General features: G+C 44.3%; 1 protein-coding gene across 4 annotated transcripts in view; it reads left to right on the top strand.

Moving 5' to 3' along the window:
* LOC141146764 (alpha-aspartyl dipeptidase) overlaps positions 1 to 25,065 on the top strand; it is a 123,170-nt gene extending 98,105 nt beyond the window's left edge. For all 4 annotated transcript variants that reach the window (XM_073633315.1, XM_073633316.1, XM_073633319.1 and 1 more), the window contains exons 8-9: positions 19,828 to 19,910; positions 24,904 to 25,065. In XM_073633315.1, the coding sequence (XP_073489416.1) occupies positions 19,828 to 19,910; positions 24,904 to 24,964 (144 nt within the window). In that variant the 3' untranslated portion in view covers positions 24,965 to 25,065. The remainder of the gene's footprint in view (positions 1 to 19,827; positions 19,911 to 24,903) is intronic.
* The last annotated feature ends 2,838 nt before the right edge of the window (positions 25,066 to 27,903 follow it).

The following is a 27,903-nucleotide window of genomic DNA, read 5'->3' as shown; positions in this document are numbered from 1 at the left end:
ATCATACGGGATCACGCTATGTGCAGCTTTTTTGTTTCGATACTGCACTGTGTATATGCTTTATGACAGGTGGTGAGTAACAGGAGGCGAGAGACTTTGGAGGGTCCTTGGCCAGCAGCTGGGAATATACGAGCTCGGCGCTCGTGGGTTGAGGCTTGCGCTCATTGGTCACAAGTGAGTGCAACCCCCTCTCTCCCCCTCATCCTGCCTTTCCTCCTGTGTTCTTAAACATCAAACGGTATCACACCATATGCTGTTTTAACTTGTTTTTTCTCTGCATATCACATACCGCATCTGTGAGCTACGCCATCTGCTGCATTTTTGGATTCCATTATCTACTCGGCTTCAAACATATATGCTGTATACCTTACAGCTGTAAGGTAAGGGGCCTGTGAAAACTGAGGTGTTCCCACTGAAGATCACTCCCCTCCTTTCACTTATACCATTGTGTTTTTGGATTGTCACTCAGAAGTGTCACATTTGGTGGCGGGACTGCCTTTTACATTTTTTTCGCCATTATATATATTTTTTGTGTTATATACATATTTTCTGTTTTTTATATGCCGAGTTCCTTCTCACATTTTTTTTTTGATCTACTTGCTAGTTGCCAAGTGTTTTTGGTTTTTTACAACACTTATCATTGGGACTATTATATATATATTTTTCTGTCTTCAATTTTTGTATTTGTTTATTCATGCACTCAGTGTGTTGTCATATTTCACTCACACATTTTACATCAATGTAATTATCACCTGTGTTTTATATTGGCCTGGTCGCCTTCCTCATTTCATGTGCACTGTTCATTGTTATGCTATGTAATTCATCTTTCTTGTTGCTTCATGTCAGCAATTTTTTTATACACCATTTAGTAGTATTCTCACGGTGATTATTATATGCACATGTCAGTATTTTCTCCCCTATTCTCGGTTTATTGATTCTTATTGTTTTTTTGGTCACCTGGCATGTTGGTCACATGCACTTTAGTTTAGTCTCCCCTTTTTTCCCTTCATCCCCTTCCTATCACAGCGCAACCACCACCCCCCTTTTTATTTTCCATTGTTTTGTCTGTTTGGAGCAGTCTTTTAAGTGGTGCAGCAGTGTCCCCTTGTTAGTATAGGAGTCCGCTGGCAGCGCAGGAGTTCTTTTTATTGTTTCCTGTGTAGTGTGTGTTCCAGCATTGAGAGACAGTGTCATTTGATTTAAGGTAGATAGATTAGGCAGGACAGTCAGTGAGTTAGCTGCACTTACAGTGTATTGTGTATGTATATGCATCCCAGGTGTTATATATATATATATACACTGTAATCAGTTTAGCTAGATCCGTTCCTGTTATTATCTTCCTACTGACAGGCAGGCTTGTGTTGTTACAGTATTTACAGCTACCTGAAGATAATTGCTGGTGTTCTTCTGATCCTATTAGTACCACAGTCAGGCAGCTAGACTATTTACAGTTAGTGTAGTGCGTCCTCCTCACAGTGTTCAGCTAAAGCTACAAGTTAGTGTAGTGCGACCTCTGCACAGTGTTCATGTAAAGCTACCTGTAGAAGATTGGTGGTGTTCTCATACTACAGGCAGGCAGTTGATTTTGCTAGCTGCAGTGTATATATATATATATATATATATATATATATCCCAGCTTAGTGCAGCTACATCTCACTGGAGGCCATTAGTATGTCTGGAAGGCCAATATGGAGAGGCAGACAGTCACAAGCCAATAAAAGAGGGCAAGCAGGCTCTGTTTCTAGAGGCAACAGTCCTGTTCATGGAGATGGTGCATCCTCATCAGCACGTGGCCGTGGGACACACTTGGCCTTTTTTTCAGCAGCTGGCCGTGTTGAGCCGAAACATGCGGAAAACTTGGTCGAGTGGATGACTAAGCCGTCCTCATCCTCCTCATCCTCTCTCACCCATGCTCAGGGTACTTTGTCTGGCAAAGCAGCTGCCAACGCGGCCTCTTCCCTCGGCTCAATGGCATCAGTGACTCCTTCCCTAGCCCCACCATGTCCTCCTGAGGAGTCCCTCGAACTGTTTGACCACAGTGTTGGGTACATGTTCCAGGAGGATGCCCAGCATTTAGAAGGTTCTGATGATACTGAGCTAGATGAAGCCAGTAACGTGAGCACGGACAGAGGGGGTGCCCAAGAAGGACAGCAATCTGGCAGACATGCTCCCCCTGCTGCAGCATACTGCCAGGTTTGCTCCAGGGATGAGGAGGGAGGGGATGATGAGGTCACTGACTTAATGTGGGTGCCTGATAGGAGAGAGGAGGAGGAGGAGGAGGCACATCACCAACGAGGCAGGATCCCCTCCAGGTTCCAGCCTAAGGGCAGCACACTGACTGCATCACACCGCAAAGCTCCGCATGTGCAGGGCGCTGCTGTCTCTGCGCGTTATTCCAAAAGTTCTTTGGTGTAGGCCTTTTTTGAGACGAGTGCATCAGATTGCACGGCTGCTATTTGCAACATATGTCTCAAGCGTATCTCGCGTGGCCAAAACATCTCCCGCTTGGGAACCACATGCTTGACCAGACATATGTTGACCTGCCATGCAGTTTGTTGGCAAGCGTATCTAAAAGACCCACACCAAAGAACAAAGAGGACCTCTCCTTGCTCTTCATCAGCTGAGATCTCCAACCCCACTATACCTTCAGTCCTCTCTGAGACCTGCACTGAGAGGAATGAAGGTGTAGAATTAGGTGTGTCACAGCCAAGTACTTGTGGGCAATCTGCTTTCGGTACACCGACGTCAGATTGTACCAGGCAAATTTCCCTGCCCCAGCTGCTGCACCGCCAAAAGAAGTTCGCTCCCAGCCATCCACATGCCCAGCGGTTGAATGCTAGCTTGGCAAAATTGCTAGCTCTTCAACTGCTACCTTTTCAGTTGGTAGACTCTGCCCCCTTCTGTGAGTTTGTGGAATGTGCGGTTCCTCAGTGGCAGGTACCCAAACGCCACTTTTTCTCACGGAAGGCGATTCCTGCTCTCTACCAGCATGTGGAAGGCAATGTCCATGCCTCGCTGTACAGGGTGGTCAGCGGTAAGGTGCATATTACCACTGACTGGTGGTCCAGCAGGCATGGACAGGGACGTTACCTAAGTTTCACCGCGCATTGGGTGACTCTGCTGGCAGCTGGGAAGGATGCAGGACAAGGTGCAGTAGTGTTGGAGGCTGTTCCGCCACCACACCTTTCTTCTCCGTCTGTGGCCTCTTCCTGTGCTTTGTCCTTGCAACCAGCGATGCTCCGTAGGCGTTCAAGGGGCTACGCAAGTATGCAGGCCAAAAAGATGCCATGCGGTGCTTGAGCTGGTGTGCTTGGGGGACAGGAGCCACACTGGGGCAGAGGTTCTGTCAGCTCTGCAGGGGCAGGTTCAGAGGTGGTTGACGCCACGCCAACTTAAAGCAGGAATGGTGGTTTGCGACAATGGCACCAACCTCCTCTCCGCCCTCCGACAGGGACAACTGACCCATGTGCCCTGTTTGGCTCACGTCCTTAACTTGGTGGTGCAGCGGTTCTTGGGCAGGTACCCGGGCTTACAGGATGTCCTGAGGCAGGCCAGGAAAGTCTGTGTGCATTTCCGCCGGTCATATAATGCCAGTGTTTGGCTGGCAGACCTCCAAAAGGAATTTAACCTGCCCAAGAACCGCCTAATCTGTGACATGCCCACCAGGTGCAACTCAACGTTGGCCATGCTGCAGCAGCTGCACACGCAGCAGAGGGCCATCAATGAGTACCTGTGCGACTATGGCACCAGGACAGGGTCATGGGAGCTTGTTTTTTTTTCCCCACGCCAGTGGGCCATGATCAGGGATGCATGCACTGTCCTGTCACTATTTGAGGAGGCCACGAGGATGGTGAACAGCGACAGTGCATGCATCAGTGACACTGTCCCCCTTGTCCACCTGTTGGAGCACACGCTGCGTGGAATAATGGACAGGGCACTTGAGGCAGAACAGCAGCAGGAAGAGGAGGACTTCCTTAGCTCTCAAGGCCCCCTTTATCCAGACAGTGTTCCTGCGTGCCTGCCAATCACACAGGAAGAGGACAAGGAGGAGGATTGTGTCAGTATGGAGGTGGAGCCTGGCACTCAGCATCAGCAGCAGTCTTTAACCACTTGCCGACCGCCTAACGTAGATATACGTCGGCAGAATGGCACGGGCAGGCAGAATCACGTACCTGTACGTTATCTGCCTCCCGCGGGCGGGGGGTCCGATCGGACCCCCCCCCGGTGCCAGCGGCGGTCGGCATTTGACTGGGAGCGTTGGGAGGCGAGGGGGAGACCATCCGATCGTGGCCCCCCCCTCGCGATCGCTCCCAGCCAATCGGAATCCTCCCCTGCCTGTGTGTAGTTTCACACAGGCAGAGGATGTGATGTCATCTCTCCTCGGCTTGGCAGTTTCCGTTCCAGCGCCGAGGAGAGAAGACATGTAAGTGCACAACACTACACACAACACAGTAGAACATGCCAGGCATACTTTACACCCCCGATCGCCCCCCGATCCCCCCCCAATCACCCCCCCCACACAAACTGAGACCAAGCAGTATTTTTTTTTTTTTTTTCTGATTACTGCATGGTGTCAGTTTGTGACAGTTACAGTGTTAGGGCAGTGAGTGGTAGCCCCCTTTAGGTCTAGGGTACCCCCCTAACCCCCCCTAATAAAGTTTTAACCCCTTGATCACCCCCTGTCACCAGTGTCACTAAGCGATCATTTTTCTGATCGCTGTATTAGTGTCGCTGGTGACGCTAGTTAGGGAGGTAAATATTTAGGTTCGCCGTCAGCGTTTTATAGCGTCAGGGACCCCCATATACTATCTAATAAATGTTTTAACCCCTTGATTGCCCCCTAGTTAACCCTTTCACCACTGATCACCGTATAAGTGTTACGGGTGACGCTGGTTAGTTCGTTTATTTTTTATAGTGTCAGGGCACCCGCCGTTTATTACCGAATAAAGGTTTAGCCCCCTGATCGCCTGGCGGTGATATGCGTCGCCCCAGGCAGCGTCAGATTAGCGCCAGTACCGCTAACACCCACGCACGAAGCATACGCCTCCCTTAGTGGTATAGTATCTGTACGGATCAATATCTGATCCGATCAGATCTATACTAGCGTCCCCAGCAGTTTAGGGTTCCCAAAAACGCAGTGTTAGCGGGATCAGCCCAGATACCCGCTAGCACCTGCGTTTTTCCCCTCCGCCCGGCCCAGCCCAGCCCACCCAAGTGCAGTATCAATCGATCACTGTCACTTACAAAACACTAAACAAATAACTGCAGCGTTCGCAGAGTCAGGCCTGATCCCTGCGATCGCTAACAGTTTTCTTGGTAGCGTTTTGGTGAACTGGCAAGCACCAGCCCCAGGCAGCGTCAGGTTAGCGCCAGTACCGCTAACACCCAAGCACGCACCGTACACCTCCCTTAGTGGTATAGTATCTGAACGGATCAATATCTGATCCGATCAGATCTATACTAGCGTCCCCAGCAGTTTAGGGTTCCCAAACACGCAGTGTTAGCGGGATCAGCCCAGATACCTGCTAGCACCTGCGTTTTGCCCCTCCGCCCGGCCCAGCCCAGCCCACCCAAGTGCAGTATCAATCGATCACTGTCACTTACAAAACACTAAACGCATAACTGCAGCGTTCGCAGAGTCAGGCCTGATCCCTGCGATCGCTAACAGTTTTTTTGGTAGCGTTTTGGTGAACTGACAAGCACCAGCCCCAGGCAGCGTCAGGTTAGCGCCAGTACCGCTAACACCCACGCACGCACCGTACACCTCCCTTGGTGGTATAGTATCTGATCGGATCAATATCTGATCTGATCAGATCTATACTAGCGTCCCCAGCAGTTTAGGGTTCCCACAAACGCAGTGTTAGCGGGATCAGCCCAGATACCTGCTAGCACCTGCGTTTTTCCCCTGCGCCCGGCCCAGCCCACCCAAGTGCAGTATCGATCGATCACTATCACTTACAAAACACTAAACAAATAACTGCAGCGTTCGCAGAGTCAGGCCTGATCCCTGCGATCGCTAACAGTTTTTTTTGTAGCGTTTTGGTGAACTGGCAAGCACCAGCGGCCTAGTACACCCCGGTCGTAGTCAAACCCGCACTGCAGTAACACTTGGTGACGTGGCGAGTCCCATAAGTGCAGTTCAAGCTGGTGAGGTGGCAAGCACAAGTAGTGTCCCGCTGCCACCAAAAAGACAAACACAGGCCCGTCGTGCCCATAATGCCCTTCCTGCTGCATTCGCCAATCCTAATTGGGAACCCACCACTTCTGCAGCGCCCGTACTTCCCCCATTCACATCCCCAACCAAATGCAGTCGGCTGCATGAGAGGCATTTTTATGTCCTCCCGAGTACCCCTACCCAACGAACCCCCCCAAAAAAGATGTCGTGTCTGCAGCAAGCGCGGATATAGGTGTGACAACCGCTATTATTGTCTCTCCTGTCCTGACAATCCTGGTCTTTGCATTGGTGAATGTTTTGAACGCTACCATTCACTAGTTGAGTATTAGCGTAGGGTACAGCACTGCACAGACTAGGCACACTTTCACAGGGTCTCCCAAGATGCCATCGCATTTTAAGAGACCCGAACCTGGAACCGGTTACAGTTATAAAAGTTAGTTACAAAAAAAAGTGTAAAAAAAAAAAAAAAACACAAACAAAAATATAAAATAAAAAATAATAGTTGTTGTTTTATTGTTCTTTCTCTCTCTATTCTCTCTCTATTGTTCTGCTCTTTTTTACTGTATTCTATTCTGCAATGTTTTATTGTTATTATGTTTTATCATGTTTGCTTTTCAGGTATGCAATTTTTTATACTTTACCGTTTACTGTGCTTTATTGTTAACCATTTTTTTGTCTTCAGGTACGCCATTCACGACTTTGAGTGGTTATACCAGAATGATGCCTGCAGGTTTAGGTATCATCTTGGTATCATTCTTTTCAGCCAGCGGTCGGCTTTCATGTAAAAGCAATCCTAGCGGCTAATTAGCCTCTAGACTGCTTTTACAAGCAGTGGGAGGGAATGCCCCCCCCCCAACGTCTTCCGTGTTTTTCTCTGGCTCTCCTGTCTCAACAGGGAACCTGAGAATGCAGCCGGTGATTCAGCCAGCTGACCATAGAGCTGATCAGAGACCAGAGTGGCTCCAATCATCTCTATGGCCTAAGAAACCGGAAGCTACGAGCATTTTATGACTTAGATTTCGCCGGATGTAAACAGCGCCATTGGGAAATTGGGAAAGCATTTTATCACACCGATCTTGGTGTGGTCAGATGCTTTGAGGGCAGAGGAGAAATCTAGGGTCTAATAGACCCCAATTTTTTCAAAAAAGAGTACCTGTCACTACCTATTGCTATGATAGGGGATATTTACATTCCCTGAGATAACAATAAAAATGATTTAAAAAAAATGAAAGGAACAGTTTTAAAATAAGATAAAAAAAATAATAATAATAAAGAAAAAAAAAAAAAAGCACCCCTGTCCCCCCTGCTCTCGCGCTAAGGCGAACGCAAGCGTCGGTCTGGCGTCAAATGTAAACAGCAATTGCACCATGCATGTGAGGTATCACCGCGAACGTCAGATCGAGGGCAGTAATTTTAGCAGTAGACCTCCTCTGTAAATCTAAAGTGGTAACCTGTAAAGGCTTTTAAAGGCTTTTAAAAATGTATTTAGTTTGTCGCCACTGCACGTTTGTGCGCAATTTTAAAGCATGTCATGTTTGGTATCCATGTACTCGGCCTAAGATCATCTTTTTTATTTCATCAAACATTTGGGCAATATAGTGTGTTTTAGTGCATTAAAATTTAAAAAAGTGTGTTTTTTCCCCAAAAAAATGCGTTTGAAAAATCGCTGCGCAAATACTGTGTGAAAAAAAAAATGAAACACCCACCATTTTAATCTGTAGGGCATTTGCTTTAAAAAAATATATACTGTTTGGGGGTTCAAAGTAATTTTCTTGCAAAAAAAAATTATTTTTTTATGTAATCAAAAAGTGTCAGAAAGGGCTTTGTCTTCAAGTGGTTAGAATAGTGGGTGATGTGTGACATAAGCTTCTAAATATTGTGCATAAAATGCCAGGACAGTTCAAAACCCCCCCAAATGACCCCATTTTGGAAAGTAGACACCCCAAGCGTTTTGCTGAGAGGCATGTCGAGTCCATGGAATATTTTATATTGTGACACAAGTTGCGGGAATGAGACAATTTTTTATTTTTTTTATTTTTTTTTTGCGCAAAGTTGTCACTAAATGATATATTGCTCAAACATGCCATGGGAATATGTGAAATTACACCCCAAAATGCATTCTGTTGCTTCTCCTGAGTATGGGGATACCACATGTGTGAGACTTTTTGGGAGCCTAGCCGCGTACGGGACCCCAAAAACCAAGCACCGCCTTCAGGCTTTCTAAGGCCGTAAATTTTTGATTTCACTCTTCACTGCCTATCACAGTTTCGGAGGCCATGGAATGCCCAGGTGGCAAAAACCCCCCCCCAAATGACCCCATTTTGGAAAGTAGACACCCCAAGCTATTTGATGAGAGGTATAGTGAGTATTTTGCAGACCTCACTTTTTGTCACAAAGTTTTGAAAATTGAAAAAAGAAAAAAAAAATGTTTTTTCTCGTCTTTCTTTATTTTCAAAAACAAATGAGAGCTGCAAAATACTCACCATGCCTCTCAGCAAATAGCTTGGGGTGTCTACTTTCCAAAATGGGGTCATTTGGGGGGGGTTTGTGCCACCTGGGCATTCCATGGCCTCCGAAACTGTGATAGGTAGTGAGGAGTAAAATCAAAAATTTACACCCTTAGAAATCCTGAAGGCAGTGCTTGGCTTTCGGGCCCCGTACGCGGCTAGGCTCCCAAAAAGTCCCACACATGTGGTATCCCCGTACTCAGGAGAAGCAGCTAAATGTATTTTGGGGTGCAATTCCACATATGCCCATGGCCTGTGTGAGCAATATATCATTTAGTGACAACTTTTTGTAATTTTTTTTTTTTTGTCATTATTCAATCACTTGGGACAAAAAAAATGAATATTCAATGGGCTCAACATGCCTCTCAGCAATTTCCTTGGGGTGTCTACTTTCCAAAATGGGGTCATTTGTGGGGGTTTTGTACTGCCCTGCCATTTTAGCACCTCAAGAAATGACACAGGCAGTCATAAATTAAAGGCTGTGTAAATTCCAGAAAATGTACCCTAGTTTGTAGGCGCTATAACTTTTGCGCAAACCAATAAATATACACTTATTGACATTTTTTTTACCAAAGACATGTGGCCGAATACATTTTGGCCTAAATGTATGACTAAAATTGAGTTTATTGGATTTTTTTTAGAACAAAAAGTAGAAAATATCATTTTTTTTTCAAAATTTTCGGTCTTTTTCCGTGTATAGTGCAAAAAATAAAAACGGCAGAGGTGATCAAATACCATCAAAAGAAAGCTCTATTTGTGGGAAGAAAAGGACGCAAATTTCGTTTGGGTACAGCATTGCATGACCGCGCAATTAGCAGTTAAAGCGACGCAGTGCCGAATTGTAAAAAGTGCTCTGGTCAGGAAGGGGGTAAAACCTTCCGGGGCTGAAGTGGTTAAGGGATCATTTACAGTCCCAAGAAACACATGGACTTGTACGTGGCTGGGAGGAGGTGGCTGCGGATCATGTCGTCCTTAGTGACCCAGAGGACTCCGGACCAAATGCCTCATCAAACCTACGCTGCATGGCCTCCCTGATCCTGCAAAGCCTGCGGAAGGATCCTCGTATTCGTGGTATCGAGGAGAAGGAACAATACTGGCTTGCAACCCTCCTTGATCCACGTTACAAGGGTAAGGTTGCGGACCTTATCTTGCCGTCACAGAGGGAGCAGAAGATGAAACATCTTCGGGAGAAAGGCCTGTGCAACGCGTTCCCAGAGACTGGGAGGTTACAAACTCCTGTTTCTGGACAACGTCCAACTGAGGCTCTGGTGAGTCAAAGAAGGAGCGGTGGAGAAGGTGGCCGTCTAACCGATGCGTTCAGACAATTTTTTAGTCCGCAGCCCCAAGGTCTGATTGGTTCCAGCAACCATCGCCAGCGTCTGATTCACATGGTGCAGGATTACCTAGGGGCAAGATCAGACTTGGACACCTTTCCCACCGAAAATCCTCTGGGTTACTGGGTCTTGAGGATGGATCACTGGCCAGAGCTTGCACAGTATGCAATTGAGCTACTGGCCTGTCCTGAATCCAGCGTTCTTTCGGAACGCACAGTGCTGCTGGAGGCTTTGTAACCGATCACAGGGTGGGTCTGTCCACCGACTCGGTCGATCGACTGACCTTCATAAAAATGAATCAGTCTTGGATCACCACCAGCTACCAAGCACCTGATGCTGATGTAACTGAATACATTTTTTTGAAATGTCAGATCCCTTCAAAGACTGCCTATGCTGATGCTTAGTAATTATCCTCTTCCTCCTCAATGATCATGATGATAGCTTGTAAGAACATTTTTGGTTCTGGGCGCCGCCAGTCCCGCTACCAGTGCCTAAGGCCCAATTTTTCAGCCCCTGTTTAACAGGGGCATGTAATTAAAATTTTTCATGCAATTCTTTGCAGCAGGGCTAGTTCCTGCGCTCCAACTAGAGAATCTGTGAGGGGTTGCAGTGCTGTGGCACCAGCACCAGTACCTAAGGCCCAATTTTTCAGCCCCTGTTTAACAGGGGCGTGTAATTACAATTTTTGATGCAATTCTTTGCAGCAGGGCTAGTTCCTGTGCTCCAACTAGAGCATCTGTGAGGGGTTCCAGTGTTGTGGCACCACCACCACCACCAAAGGCCCAATTTTTCTGCCCCTGTTCAACAGGGGCATGTAATTACAATTCTTGATCTAATATTTCACAGCAGGGCCTGTTTCTGCGCCCACCAAGAGTATCTGTGAGGACTTACAGTGTTGTGGCACCAGCACCACCACCACCAAAGGCCCAATTTTTCTGCTCCTGTTCAACAGGGGCATGTAATTACAACTCTTGATCTAATATTTCACAGCAGGGCCCTGTGAGGGCTTACAGTGTTGTGGCCACAACAACACCTAAGGCCCAAATTTCTGCTGAGTATATAGGGCAGGCCCCTACTTTTAAACATCCAACTTACAAACGACTCCTACTTGCAAACGGAAGGAGACAACAGGAAGTTAGATGAAATCTACCCCTAGGAAGGGAAATTCTCTCCTGTAAGAGTTATTATGGGAAAAACTTTACTCCTTTCCACTGATGCTTTATCACCAATCCTTGTTTCACAAAAAACCCCAAATTTTCAAAAAACATTTGTCATTGGGACAAAAAGTGAGGTGAAATCTTCTGAAGAGGAGCACAGACAACAAAACAAATGTCACAGGGGTGATAAACCTTCCCTAGGTTTTCCAAAAAGCTTAAAATAGATTTTTTGGCTGGAGCTAAACACGTTAAAAATGTACCAGTTCAAAATTACAAACAGATTCTACTTAACGACAAACCTACAGTCCCTGTCTTGTTTGCACTGCTGTTCAGAGTATATAGGGCCTGGGGGCCCCACACCTTTCCTTTTTTAATTTGGGTGCGGGGTTCCCCTTAATATCCATACAAGACCCAAAGGGTTTTTTTTTTTTTTTTTACTTTAAGCATCATTAAAATCACTGCTCCCGAAAAAATGGCCGTTTTTAAAACTTTTTTTTGCATTGATACATGTCCCCTGGGGCAGGACCCGGGTCCCCAAACCCTTTTTAGGACAATACCATGCAAATTAGCCTTTAAAATGAGCACTTTTGATTTCACAGGTTCTGGTGCGAACCGAACCGGGGGTGTTCGGCTCATCCCTAGTCATGACCTTAAATAACTCCACCGCAAACTCACTATATGGACCATTTATGTTATTACACACGGTGATCATATCCTCTCTTACTTGCCTCTTCTCAAGAGAGAATAAAATCAGTTTCTCTAATCCCAGGGTCATCAACCTGTCGATTGCGATCTACTGGTAGACCGCAGGAAGATAACCAGTAGCTTGCAAATAGATCCCTGCCTTGCCGACCTAGTGATTTCCCCGAGAGGTGCCCGAATGGCACAGGTGGCAGTCACCCAATCCTAGGCTGCAGAGGCAGCTCACACCCGCACGTATGCAAAGAGGCGGGCGCTGCCTCCCGAATAGCTCGGGTGGGTTTGGGCTTTTGCCTCAACACGCCCAAACTATTACTCCTGTGAATTTTGGCCCTCAGATCTCCTCCCTGTTAACCATGTTCCTGCAAAGTTGCAGGAACGAGTGATGTGAAGATCATTGCTTTCCTCTCTCTCTCTGTACTCAGCAGCCCTCTCTTTCTAATTGATCCCTGGATTATTGGCCATTTCTACCCATCAGTTATTACTCCTCATCCCCCTGCACCGCACCCTCCTGACCCCCTTCTGCACCATGTCATCCCGACCCCCCCTGCACTGCACCCTCCTGAGCCCCCTGCACTATGTCTTCCTGACCCCCCCCTCGCACCATGCCCTCCTGACCCCCCCTCTCCACTGCCTTACTGATCCATATACACTGCTTTTCATACTGCTGATCACTGTACACTTTTTTTCATCCTATTGACCTCTGTGCACTTCCCTACATCCTAGTGACCTCTTGTTTTGCTTGCGTCTATCTAGCAAGGTTACTCTGTGGTTTAAGCAAGGAAGCTGAGATTTCTGCAGTGTGTAAATGTGCTTTACTATACAAAGATGCTGTACATACAAAAACTATTACAATATTAGGAATACAATACAAGACTGATAGATATCTATAACAAGCAAAATGCCTAGCAAACTGAACAGCCTCAGTTACATCTTATTTTGTCCCAGAGATCATGATGTCATCAATGTAGTGAAACACAGCGACTTTCAAATTCAGGGTACTTAAATCTTGGGCAATCAGTCCATGACAAATCGTTGGAGAATGAAGATAGCCTTGCGGAAGGACAGTGAAAGTGTACTGGCAGCCGTCCCACACCATAGCATACTGGTCTTGACACTCTGGGTCTATTAAAATCAAAAAGAAAGCATTAGCGAGGTCTATCACAGCATGATATTCTCCTGCATTTTTAGCAATTTTCTCAACAATTGAGATCATATCTGGTACAGCTGACTTCAATGAAGGTGCCACTTTGTTTAGACCTCTGTAATCCACAGTCATTCTATATGTCCCATCAGGTTATTTTTACTGGGAACTCCGGAGACGAGAAAGGACTTACAGCAGGATCCCTACTCTCAACAGTTCTTGAATAGTCTCCCCAATTTCTTTGTGGCCTCCAGGAAGTCTGTACTGCTTGAGACAGACTGGCTTCTCTGGTGGAGGAATGTAAACAGGGGTCCATTTTGCATGACCTCTGACCACAGCCTTCACCGCTTTAACCAGATACGCTTTATCAGGATACCCGAATGTGAATGTACCTCTTTCAGTCTGAATTGACTGACCTTTAAGTACATCCATCTCAAGAAAATTTTCAGGTAACTCCGATACCAAAACATTTGTCATAAATCCTTATCCCTTGCCAATAGCCAATTTCACCCGTATCCTAACTGCTGGTGTAGTTTGCCCTCCCAAACCTTCTACATAAATCAATTCTCCTTTGTGATAGGAAGGATTTCCTTGCAAAAGTGTAACTTTGGCTCCGCTATCAACTAAAGCCATTACATATGTAGGAGAAGATGACTTCCCCCACCATACAGTGACAGGTGCATATGGGCGTCGGTCTCCTGTTGTCACTGCCCTCACAGCTATTACAGGAGACTCACCTTCCCTTCATAAAGGATAAGGAACCTCCCAATCCCCTTTTCTGATTCTTTCTAATTCCTCCCCAGGATAAAGGGATTTGGGTTCATGTTCAGTTTTGGGAATTGGTTTGGGGCTAACAGGAGGGGTCTGTTCTGTTTCCTCTAAGTCTACGCTGATGTTATCTTCACTAGGAGTAGTGTTTCCAACCCTGACAGTTTTCCCTACTAAATGTTTCCACCTCTTCAGCATTTCTGCAGTAGAAATCCCATCTATCTCATCTTTAGGTACTCCTGCCTTTAATAGGTCCACCCACATTTCTTTCCTAGAAATAACAAGCCTGGTTTTCTCTTCACCTCCTGTCTTCTCTACCCCATTCCCTTTCTTCTCTGTTCTTTTCTGCTTGTATTCTTCCTGTCTGGCCTTGACCTTATCTACTGCCCTGACAGGTTTTGTTTTAGTCTCCTCTAGCTCCCCCAACTGGCTTAAAAGGGTTGTGGCTTCATGAATCTTGCTGATTAAAAAGCGCAGACTTCATCAGCTTAGGGCACAGAGCAGACGTAAAGGGTTCCGTATCTGGACCCATCCATTCTGGAAACGTATTTAATCCGGTTATACAACCCATCTTACGTAACCTGGAAATACCCTCTCCTATTCCTCTCCATGAGTAGGTATTTTCCAGGTCAGTAGGACTAGCGTATACTCGGACTATTCCATCTCTCACGAGGTCTAACAGTGAAAAATTCACGCTAAACTCTCGGGCTTTTCGCATTGCCTGACGCAATTGTGGATCATGGGTTAACACTCCCATAGTTACTGCTTCCTTCCCTGACAAAACAACACTGTCCACACCTTCATCCCATAAGCGTAGGAGCCAGGTCAATAGGGGCTCCCCAGACCTTTGTTTGTATTGTTTTGCCAGCTCATGGAGTTCAGTGTGTGTAAACTCCCGTACTTCTTCAAATTCAACATCTCTGGGGTTGCGATAATGCACCTCCCCATCTGCCATATCCTCTCTATCATGTTGCCGTTTCCTATGCTTAGTAATGAGAGGTGTGGCATACTTTTTCTTTCGCACTAGCAGATCATCATGCGAAATATCAAACTCTATCTCCTCATCCTCACTATCATTTGAGGAGAGCACATCCTCACCATCCCAATTTTGGGATGTGACAATGGCACATACCCTGGCTTTACTAACAGGTTTACGGCCCTTCCTTTTCCTTAAGGCATTAATTGATTTGGTCATGAGGGCTGCACACCGCTCTTCCAAAACATCAGCCCAACTAGCAGTTGAACGCACACACTCTGAAGCAACTGCTAGCTGTCTTTTAATACCTTAACTTCTGACTCTGCCTTCTCCCTTCTCTGTGATTCAGTGTAAATAGCATTAAGGAAATACCAGCCTACTGTGGACGCTGTCCTATTCTCTTTTTTACTTAAAACCAACCCCTTAAGGCTAAAATCTACAAAATGATCTGAGATTTATCACCCCAAGTCAGCTTCAAGGGAGAAGCATACTTCAATTCTTTAGCAAGAGGCTCCCACTCATTCTCTCTGGCCCAGATAGGTAAGCTGCACACTTCCTTCTGGCCACCAGAACCCTCTGCAGCCTTGCTTTTCCTAAACAGCTTACACAGCATTTTACCTAGCACAAGCTACACAACACACTACAGAAAAACAGGTCCGCTTCAATTAAATTATAGCACAGATCCCGGACGAGCCCCCGAATGTTTTGCTTGCGTCTATCTAGCAAGGTTACTCTGTGGTGTAAGCAAGGAAGCTGAGATTTCTGCAGTGTGTAAATGTGCTTTACTATACAAAGATGCTGTACATACAAAAACTATTACAATATTAGGAATACAATACAAGACTGACAGATATCTATAAAAAGCAAAATGCCTAGCAAACTGAACAGCCTATGGTCTTTAACCCCTTCCCTCCGACCGTACGCAGATATGCGTACTCGGCTTTCCGGGGTTATACCAGGATGATGCCTGCAGCTGCAGGCATCATCCCGATACCGTTGTTTACAGTGGACGATCGGCTACCCGTGTATAACAACCGATGCGGCTAAAAGCCGCTCGGTTGTTATACCGGAGGAGCGGGAGGGGACATCCCCCCCTCCCGCCGCCTCCCGCCGCTGTTACCGGGCCTCCCGTGCGATCAGGAGGCCCGGTGTCCATTCGGCTGCCTTCGGCGGCTGGGGGCGGGCTGGAACGAAGCTGTGAGCGGCTTCGTTACAGCCTTCTCGTTGTAAACGCGGAAGCGACGTCATGACGTCACTTCCCGTTTACTCGGCTGCCAATGGCGCCAAATTTAAAAAAGTACACAGTATTCAGAATCGCCGTTTTCGGCGATCTGAATACTTTGAAGTGTAAAGGAGGGATCGGGGGTCTTTAAGACCCCCAATCCCTCCATAAAGAGTACCTGTCACCACCTATTACTGTCACAAGGGATGTTTACATTCCTTGTGACAGCAATAAAAGTAAAAAAAAAAAAAAAAAAAAATTTTAAACACAATTTATAAAGTAAAAAAATAAAATAAAAAAAAAAAAAAAATTTTAAAGCGCCCCTGTCCCCGTGAGCTCGCGCGGCGAAGAAAACGCATACGGAAGTCGCGCCCGCATATGTAAACGGTGTTCAAACCACACATGTGAGGTATCGCCGCGATCGTCAGAGCAAGAGCAATAATTCTAGCCCTAGACCTCCTCTGTAGCTCAAACCTGGTAACCGTAAAAAATTTTTAAAGCATCGCCTATGGAAATTCATAGGTACCATAGTTTGTCGCCATTCCACGAGTGCGTGCAATTATAAAGGGTGACATGTTTGGTATCTATTTACTCGGCGTAACATCATCTTTCACATTATACGAAAAAATTGGGGTAACTTTACTGTTTGGATTTTTTAAAATTCATGAAAGTGTCACTTTTCCAAAAATTTGCGTTTAAAACACCGCTGCACAAATACCGTGTGATAAAAAATATTGCAACAATCACCATTTTATTCTCTAGATTCTCTGCTAAAAAAATATATATAATGTTTGGGAACTCTAAGTAATTTTCTAGCAAAAAATACAGATTTTAACTTGTAAACACCAAATTTCAAAAATAGGCTTAGTCATGAAAGGGATAATAGTACAAATACACTTAAAGGTTACTTATCTTCTGTTACTGTATGTTCGTGATCTCCATTGATTCTCCTTGAGCATCAGGCAAGTTTCTTCTATCATGAGTGGCGTCAGATGTTACAGCATGATGGTGTGTGTGTGTGTGTGTGTGTGTGTGTGTGTGTCTGTCCCTACTCACCCCCCTTATGTGTCAGGCTGTTTACCATAGTTACCAAACAGAAAACATACCTGTTTACTGTAGCTGTAGAAACAATGGACTGTTGCAAACTGTCAATTGAATACAAAAATAGTATCTACGTACCATTGTCTAATCAAGCCAACACCTGAGAGTAATCTAACAGTCATTCTTTCAGTTTGAGAGCTGAAAGAACCTCAGACAAGTACATTTCTTACTTGTTTACTGTAGCTATAGAGACAATAGTCTGTTAATTGAATACGACAATATTTACCCCCATTGTATAAAACAGCATTTGTTTGAGAAATCTACTCAAGCCAAAAAACTGACAATATCTCTATGACCAACCACTTGTGTAATGTTATGTCCCATGTATCGTAAGTCTGATTACTAAAAAAAAAATCATATTGTAACAAACACAACACACCTCTGTACACTGCCCTACATCCTACTGACCTCTATACTCTCCCCTACATAATATTGACCTCTGTACACTGCCCTACATACTACTGACCTCTGTACTCTGCACTTTATCCTATTGATCTCTATATACTGCCCTACATATTACTGATCTCTGTACATTTCCCTACAGCCCTTTATCCTATTGATCTCTATATACTGCCCTACATATTACTGATCTCTATACACTTTCCTACATACTACTGACCTCTGTACACTGCCCTACATACCGCTGACCTCTGTACACTGCCCTACATACTGATGACTTCTGTACACTCCCCTACATACCACCGACCTCAATACACTGCACTACATACCACTGACCTCTGTACACTCCCCTACATACTACTGACCTCTGTACACTCCCCTACATACTACTGACCTCTGTACACTGCCCTACATACTACTGACCCTGTGTACACTGCCCTACATACTACTGACCTCTGTACACTTCCCTATAAACTACTTACACTGGTCAGAAATAAGAGCAGACAGCCAGGCCTGAGACTAGTTGAGCAAATCAGCCCTCAGTACTAGATGTTCTGCTTTCATGATGAACTCCAGCATCAGACTTGTGGGGGTGACCACTTACTCCACAAACATGAAAAAATTGTGAATATAAGTGAATGCAGTTTCTCACTAAAGCGAAATTTTAAGGTAGACAGTTTTTTTTTACAGTGACATTAGCTTTATTAGATCTTAAAGTTTTCTTTACGTCGTCTTTAAATTTTATTGGGGGCTTGCTTGTTAATTTTTTTTTTTTTTAAATGCTGCACCCAGCAGTGATCTTTGATCTCTTCTATGTTGTCCAGGTAGATCTCCACCTCTCAAAGTTTGCCTACCACTGCTGTAATCTTTCCTCACAGCTGAGCTTCTCCATGCCTTTTATCAGTTTGCTTGCCCTTCTCTGCACTCACATTCACATTCTAAATGAGGTCCTACTAATGCCTTGTACAAGGGCAATTCTAGGCTATGCTGCCACCAACAAGAGGTTTGGAGATAAAGCCTAACTATATTTTTGATACCCTTATTTTATTTTATTTTTTTTCTTTAATTATATACTCTGTACACCATGGATATTTGTTACAATTACTTTTAGCTAAGAAGAACTAATTGAGATAGTCTCTACACAGCAGCTATATAGATTGCATATCCTCAGCAACAGCCTTGCCTACTCTGGGCTTACCCAGACTCTCCTGGACTGGAAGATTATGGGAGTCCTGCTCCAGAGCCATGACACAGCCTCTAATGTGACCCTGTCTCTGCAGACTCACTTCACTCAATATGTATGCATGGACTAAAGTTTGGCTGAGTCGATCCATGTATGGGCACTGAAGTTGTACAGATGCCGATCTTCCAGTCAATTTCTGTACAACTGCTCTGTTGGATTCTCTCTGCTCGATCATTCCCCACTGTCAAAATACAATAGCTCAGCAGGGAGGATTTCCTTATTCACAGTGAGTATGTGGATGGGGGAATCGAGTCAGTTTTTCTGTTGAACCCGCTGGATAAACAAAATTAACCCATCTTTGGCGAGCAAAACGACTTCATAGTTGGTACTGTTGGGCACCATTTTTTAAAAGACCCCCATCTTCACATCGGTAAGCGTTAACACCAAGATTGGTGTGATCAGATACTTTCCAAATATAAAAATGGCGCTGTTTACATCTGGGGAAACCAGAAGTGATGACAATATTCGTCGCTTCCAGTTTCCCATACCATGGAGTTCATTGGGAACCTTCCGGTCCTCAATGAGCTCTACGGCAAGCCGACAGAACTGCCTTCTTCAGTGCCAGGCTCGCTGGTGGGATGGTAGAGCTCGTAGAGCCACTGGCGCAGGGGGGGGGGGCTGTCCCCCCCCCCCCCCCCCCGCTGCCTGTAAAAAACATTCATCTGCCGGTTAAAAAAAACAATACCAGGATAATGCCTGTAGCTGCAGGCATCATCCTGGTAATAACCATTTAAAGTCAATCACGTACATGTAATTTGCTTTTAATCTCTCAACCATGAGACTAAATTCTAAGTCACCGTTTATAAATAAATTAAAAAAAACACATTATTTTGCTAGTAAAAACCTGTGCATTTATTGATTTTTTAAATGGAATTTGCACAGCGCTTCACCCACAACCAATGGATCACAGGTGCAATGTCAGGTTCCTGCAGACACTCACTACAGCTACCTGCCCGTACCCCCATATGCAGGAAGAGCCCATAAACTACAAGGGCTACAATAATATATACAGTATATGCACAGAAGCATATGTATTTATTTGGTTAGCAAATGAAAGGTATGACATTTTCTTCACTAGCAATTCTTCTTACTATGTTTTCAGGGTCTTCGAGAGGGTTGTATGCTTCTAGTTGAAGGGAATAAAGCAACACTTCTTGGCAAAACCAAAGCCAGACTCTTTCTAAGGTAAGAGCTCACTTAATCTGAGAGGGCAGTTTATGATTACAAATGTAAAAACACAATAATTGTTACGCTAAGGTAAGCAGGCAGAGCTGTGTCATCTGGGGTGATGAGAGAATGGTTATAATGTCAGAATACTGAACATATAGTCCAAAGTTCTGACCATTGAGCAGCAGAGAGTCAATAAATGAATAAAATTATCTTAAGAATGACTCATGGTAGGGGTACAGGGTTTTTAAGAAAAGTCCATAGCCTGGGTGATAACCACAGGGAGTATAGCTTGAACAGGGAAGGTAGCACGCTGAAGAGTAGAAGAACCTCTGGGAAGAATACAAGAAAAACAGACAAGCAGCGCCAATCTAAGTGCAGCAATATTGTAACATATTTAATTCAGTAGTAATGCACTCACTCGAAACAGGATAAAAGCAGGCACATCTTGGTGAATGTCAGATGGACAACAGGGATTCAAAGTGATTTGATTACTTGCTCAGCGGCACCAGTGTAGCCTACAGCACCTGTCAATGTGCATTCAATGGTTTGTACCAAATATAGCATGTAGCAATCATGTTTCATTTCAAGTGTCCTTCAACAAAGAATACATTGCTCATACCTACTTTCTTCTTTAAGTACATTCTCAGTGAAGAATAAAGCATTATTAAAACCACACTGGTTTAGACTTAAAGTAGAATTCCACCCAAAAATCTAACGCTATCTAAAAATGTATGCTACCTTGACTATAGTCACAACAATGTAAAGTGTCTTGAAAATCCCGCTTTAGTTTGGATCATTTACATGTCGATTTTGCCATTGCTTCTAGGAATCCTGCATTTCATATGGTGGGCCATCAAAGATAATGCTGTGTTCCTAAATTCACAGATATGTTATTGGCCTTCCAGTGTGAGTCTCAAAATGACTCACAGCCCTGACGTTATCACCTCCTGGCCTCAGTTCAGCAGACTACCTATAGAGGAAGAGCTCAAAGTATTGCTGGTCCCAGGACCATCACAATACAATTTATAAACTATGGCTATAGAATGATTTTTTTTAGATGCTTTTACTTCTTTGAAGAGGCTGTCATTACTGCCTTCAGCGTATGTTTGAGTGCATAACTTGCCGTCTACTTTAAAGTACATGTGTTGATTCTGTAACCACATTAGTGTTTTTTTGTTGACAGGTTTACCTTTCACAGGACAATTGGTAAACTTTTACAAAACTAATTTACTGAAAGCTGAGCTCCCCTCCGGCCGCTGACAGCTTTAATCCGACGGCTTCCGTATCAATCCTCAGGCATTTTAATTGCCCAGGCCACAAATAGAGCTTTCTTTTGGTGGTATTTAATCACTTCTGTGTTTTTTATTTTTCCCTAAAAAAAAAATGTTTTTCTTAGTTTCTGTCAGTAAATTTTTCTCCTTCACTGATGGGCACTGATCAGGAGGCACGAATATGCCACACTTATGGGTACTGATATGTGGCACTGGTGGGCACTGATGGGCACTGATGGGTAGCACTGGTAGCCAGCACTGACTGGCATCACTAATGGCCACTGATTGCTGGCACTGTGGGGGCTTTATTGTAATCAGGGCACTGATCATCAGTGCCCTGATTACATATCTAGATGTCCCCTGAGAGGAGATGCCGCTGATCGGCTCATTGTCACCACACACTGTCAGTGTGAGGCGAGGAGCGCCAATTACCGTCATCTCCATGTTTACATGTGACCGGCTGCGACTGGACACAGCCGATCTCATGGTTAAAAAGCCGCAGCTCTTTACAGAGATCGGGGTCGCACCGCGTCCAAGCAACATGGCGTGGCCGCGATCGCCGCACTGCGCACAAGAGTGGCCGTTCGGGGACACCGTCCTATGACGACATCCCAGAACAAGAGCCGCACCTCCCCGCCGTAATTTGACAAGTGGTTAACCACTTCAGTACTGAACACACTCACCCTCTCTTTCTGGCCAGGCTAATTTTTACTTTTCATTATTCAGTCACTGTACCCAAATGAATTTATCATTTTTTTTCACACAAATAGAGCTTTTTTTGGTGTTATTTAATCAACAGTGGGTTTTTTTATTTTTTTGCTATATAAACAAAAAAAATACCCCAAAAATTTGAAAAGAACACGTTTTTATTAATTTCGTTCATATAAAATTTTGCAAGTTAATAATCTTTCTTCATAAATTTAAGCCAAAATGTATTCTGCTACATTTCTTTGGTAAAAATAATCCAAATTAGTGTATATTATTTAGTCTGTGTGAAAGGTATAGAGGCTACAAATTATGGAATATATATTTGAAAATTGATCAATTCTGATGTACTGATGGCCTATCTTATTTCTTGAGGCTGTAAAATGCCAGTACAGTACAAATACCCCCCTTTTTGGAAAGTAGATAGTCCAAGGTGTTTAGTAAGAGGCTTGGTGAGCCTTTCGAAGTTGTAATCATTTGCCACAATTTTTTGAAATATTAAAAAATTAACCACTTCAGTACAGTGCACTTTTACACCCTTCCTGCCCAGACCAATTTTCAGCTTACAGTGCTCTTACATTTTGAATGCCAATTACTCAGTCATGAAACACTGTACCCAAACAACATTTTAAAAAATTCACACACATAGAGCTTTCTTTTGGTGCTATTTAATCGCCACTGGATTTTTTATTTTTTGCGACATAAGTGAAAAAAGAGCTTACATTTGGAAAAAAAGAAAAGTATTTGTTGTTCATAAATTTGGGCCAAAATGTATACTGCTACATATCTTTGGTAAAAATAACCCAAATAAGTGCATATTATTTGGTCCGTGTGAAAGTTATAGAGTCTACAAGCTATGGTGCAAATCATTGAAAATTGATCACACCTAATGCACTGACAGCCTAGCTCATTTCTTGAGGCCCTGAAATGTTAGGACAGTACAAATACCCCTCAAATGACTCCTTTTTCAAAAGTAGATAGTCCACGGTATTTAGTAAGAGGCATAGTGAGTTTTTTTAAGTTGTAATTTTTTCCCACAATTCTTGGGAAAACAAAGAAATAATTTTTTTTACCAAGTTATTTCTCACACACACAGCATATGCATACTTCCAATTACACCTCAAAATACATTCTGCTATACTTATCTCGTCCCGAGAATGGCCATACCACATGTGTGAGGCTTTTTCACAGCCTGGCCACATACAGAGGTCCAACATGCAGGGAGCACCATCAAGCGTTCTAGGAGCATAAATTACACATAAAATTTCCTAACGACCTACAGTATCACACTTTTGAAGACCCTGGAGCACCAGACAATGGGATTAACCACAAAATGACCCCATTTTGGAAAGCAAACACCTCAACGTATATTCTATGAGGCATAATGAGTCTTTTGAACGGTTCATTTTTTTCTAAAAGTCTTCAAAAACGTGGAAAGAAAATTAAAACTTTTTTTTACAAAATACATTCTGCTACTCCTGAGTATGGCGATACCACATGTGTGAGACTTTTACACAGCCTGGTCCCATAGAGAGGTCCAACATTGAAGTAGTAACTTCAGACGTTATATGAGCATAAATTACACATATAATTTCATTCCTTCCTATCACACTTTTGAAGGTCCTGGAGCACCAGGACAGTGGAATTACCCACAAAATGACCCCATTTTGGAAAGCAAACACCTCAAGGTATATTCTATGAGGCATGGGCTACATACAGATAGGTACTCGGGTACTCTGATGGGCTGGAGACAGGTACTCAGGTAATCTGATAGGCTGCATATAGGTACTCGTTTATTCTGATGGGCTTGTGACAGGTACTCTGATGAGCTGGTGACAGGTACTTGGGTATTCTGATGGGTGGCGACAGGTACTCAGATGGGCTGGTGACAGACAAGTCCTCTTTATTACTGGGGGCAATCAGTGTGATTGGTGTGCGCTGTAAGCTGTAACAAGCTGTTACCACGCAATCTCCTCCTCACACACGATCAGTGTTAAAAAAATATTTTTTTTCCATTTTTTTTAACATATTGTGACCAGAGCAGTACAGTGTCACCATAGTGACGCTGTACTGCTCTGGGGAGGTGGTGAGGTTTTTTTTTTCACTATGATTGATGGTCTTCATTATGGTTGAACTGATCACTGTTATAAGCGATCATTTTTATGAATGACATCCGTTTATGTGCCATTATGTACTATTGTGATAGCTGTAATTGGCGACATGGTACAGGTTCACTGTGATTGGCCCCTGTACCATGTGATCACTGTGACCAATCACAGAGATCACAATAGTACACAGTGAATGGCTATGAATGAAAATGTGTACTATTGACATGTGATTGCTGTGACTGGTCACATGGTACCAGGGCCAGACCGGTACAACAATCTGTCAACGGGCAAAAGATTGCGCTGCTGTGTGGCCCAAGGGCAGTGATGGCCAGCCTTGGCACCCCAGATGTTTTAGAACTACATTTCCCATGATGCTCATGAACTCTGCAGTGTAGTTGAGCATCATGGGAAATGTAGTTCCAAAACATCTGGGGTGCCATGGTTCGCCATCACTGCCCTAGGGCATGCATGAGGCACACACCCAGAGGTTGCATATGATATCCACCCAGGATAGTAGTGCTCCTATCTGGCCATCATTTTACATTGGGCAGGGCAGGAAGTGGTTAATGTGGAAGAGACATGGTATGTCTGTTTTGCAGTAAAAATCCTGCCTGTCCACAATTTGTTTTTCATTAAAACTCCACTTTAATCTAAGGTTTATCACAAAATTTCTGGCAGAATCAACAGGTATTTATTACACACTTTCAACTGTATATTTCACAGAAAAATAGGGAGCAAATAAGTTTAATCTTAGGGTTTACATACACTTTAACAGAGCACACCAGAACCCAGTGCAGGTTAGAAACAGGATTATAATCTGATTGGTTGCTGTCAGTGGTATGGATATACCTCCACACAATAGTGTGGATATATAACAGCGGTTATGAAACGTAACAACGTGCTCTCTTTATTTTCTTGCTGCAGAGACAAAGAGCCTACAGAACATGAGCCAGGACATGACTTCAGCTTCCTCTTGGATTACTGATGAACAAACAAAACATATAATAAAACAAACATTTTGTGCAGTCTTGTGTGTTTTTAATAAACTACAGGTTAAAACTGAAAATACAATTATATAAAACATTATACAGACTTTACGTTTTTTTTTTTTTAATTTTTTTTAATTCAGGAGCTGCAGGACAAATGCAAAGGGTTAGTGACATTATTGGTAATAGATGGGTGGACTTTATGGAGTTGATTTACTAAAACTGGCACATGCAAAATCTGGTGCAGCTGGGCATGGTAGCCAATCAGCTTCTAACTTCAGCTTGTTCAATTAGCCCCCTTTCACACTGGGGCACTTTGCAGGCGCTACAGCACTAAACATAGCGCCTGCAAAGCGCCCTGAAAGAGCCGCTCCTGTCTCTCCAATGTGAAAGCCTGAGGGCTTTCACATTGGAGCGGTGTGCTGGCAGTACACTAAAAATCTTTGGAGCAGTGAAGGAGTGGTGTATACACTGTTCCTGCCCATTGAAATCAATTGACAGCGCGGCTATACTGCCGGCAAAGCGCTGCTGCATCAGTGGTTTAAACCCTTTCTCAGCCACTAGCGGGGGGTAAAAGCGCCGCGTTAGCGAACGAATAGCGCCGCGAAATTGACGGTAAAGAGCCGCTAAAAATATCAGCGCTTTACCACCGATGCACCCACCGCCCCAGTGTGAAAGGGGCCTTAAGCTTTGACAAAAGAACCTCTGTTTAGCGGATTCTAGTTGCTCAGTGGGGGATCACTCCAATGATCCTTGCTGAGTAGGCAGATGACAGATCCATGTCTGCTCCGCTCTGCAGGACACAGTCCCACTCTCCTCTATGGGGAAATCGGATGGAAACGAACTGCCTGTTCGTTTCCATCCAATCCAATCTACCGGATGGATGGAAAATAGGACCATCATCTGTCTGTTTTTGCAGGCACGATCGGATCAGATGGCGGTGGGTGTAAGCGGACACATGTGTCCGTTGACATCTGCTGCTCCATAGGGGAGACTGGAGGGTCCGATCATGTCCACCTGAAAAACTGACAGGCAGACCTGATCGGACAGCCCGTGTGAAAGGGCCCTAAAGCTGGTCATACCGTAATAAATTTTGCAAACAAATGTTCTTACGAAAGATGCTTAGTACAATCTAAGGCTTGATGAATGTCATTAAAAAATACTTCAAAAATGTTATTTACTTGAACTCAATTGAACGCAGATGAAAAAAAAAAAAAAAATAATTGACATTCCTTGCCACAACCAAGAAATACAAATGTTGGTTTTAGGTGTACTTGAACCATTTAAGGACCAGAAGGATTTGTCCCCTTAATGACCAGGCCATTTTTTGCGATACGGCACTGCGTCGCTTTAACTGACAATTGTGCGGTCATGCGACGTTGTACCCAAATAAAATTGATGTCCTTTTTTTCCCCAAAAATAGAGCGTTTTTTATTTTGTGCGCTATAAACAAAAAAAGACCGACAATTTTGAAAAAAAAAATGTTACTTTTTGCTATAATAAATATCCCAAATAAAAAAAAAACAAAAAAAAACGAATTTCTTCCTCAGTTTAGACCGATATGTATTCGTCTACATATTTTTGGTAAAAAAAAAAAAAAAAAAAAAAAATAAAAAATCGCAATAAGCGTATATTGATTAATTTGCGCAAAAGTTATAGCGTCTACAAAATAGGGGATAGATTTATGGCATTTTTATTATTAATTTTCTTTTGTACTAGTAATGGAGGTGATCTGTGATTTTTAGCGGGACTGCTAGATTGCGGCGGTGTTTATATGTGTTATACAGTGTTTAGAACTAAAAAAAGCCACTGATTACTGTATAAATGTCACTGGCAGGGAAGGGGTTAACACTAGGGGGTGATCAAGGGGTTAAATGTGTGTCCTAGGTAGGGATGGGACTGCCTGGAGGAGGAGACAGATCGTTGTTCATAATCAGTATGAACAGCAGATCTGTCTCCTGTCTCCGGACAGAACAGGGATCTGTCTGTTTACATTGACAGATCTCCATTCCTTCTCAGAAGTGGACATCATGGCCACCGGGCACGCGCATCAGCTCCATCATCACGCCGCGGGCGTGCCCTCTAGTGGTCTTAAAGCGCCAGACGTACAGCAACGCCGATTCACCCAGGGGAGCCAACTTGCCGCAGTATAACTTTTTTTCCCCAGATTTCCAATATACCATTAATAAACTTCTTTTGCAGAATAGGAAAAGCTTTCTATTGGTCCTAGGAAAGACTTTAGTATCCGGTTAGCCTCCTGGTAACAATTAAATCCTGGTATGTGTCTTTTAGGTTGGGAAAACCATGGAGACACAAGAAGGAGTTCAGCAGCTAACCTCATTAACACACACCCTGCAACTTCCCTCCCCCTCCAGGAGATTTCTCCCGCCCTCTTCTGTACTCACATACAATTAATGTCTATGACCACCTTTCTCACTGAATGCTTTTTTGAAAGCAAAAAAATTGATCTTTTGCTTAAAGTGGAGTTCCGCCCAAAAGTGGAACTTCTGCTCATTCATCTCCTCTCCCCCTTTGGTGCCACAACTGGCCCCTTTCGGGGGGAGGGGGGACAGGATACCTGTCTTTGACAGGTATTCTGTTCCCACTTCCGGGAGTCCAGGCTGCGGCCCATGACATCACCGCAGAGCTCCCTCCTCCTCTCCCTGTCGCCAGGCCAGTAGGAGAGAGGAGCACGGCCTCGCGCGTGTGGAGTAGGGTTCCCGGCGTGAAGCTGTAAGGCTACACCGCTGGGTACCCTTACCCGCAATGGCGGCGGCAGCACCCGACAGCTGATGGAAACATCAGCTGCAGTGCCAACATCGCTGGGCTCCAGGACAGGTAAGTGTCCTATTGTTAAAAGCCAGCAGCTGCAGTATGTGTAGCTTGCTGGCTTTTAATTTTTTTTTGGGGGGGCGGAACACTGCTTTAAAGAAAAAAA

Source organism: Aquarana catesbeiana, linkage group LG06 (genome assembly GCF_042186555.1).
Source record: "Aquarana catesbeiana isolate 2022-GZ linkage group LG06, ASM4218655v1, whole genome shotgun sequence".
Classification (NCBI taxonomy): domain Eukaryota; kingdom Metazoa; phylum Chordata; class Amphibia; order Anura; family Ranidae; genus Aquarana; species Aquarana catesbeiana.
The sequence above is the reverse complement of the archived record's forward strand: the minus strand, read 5'-3'. Positions and strand labels throughout refer to the sequence as shown.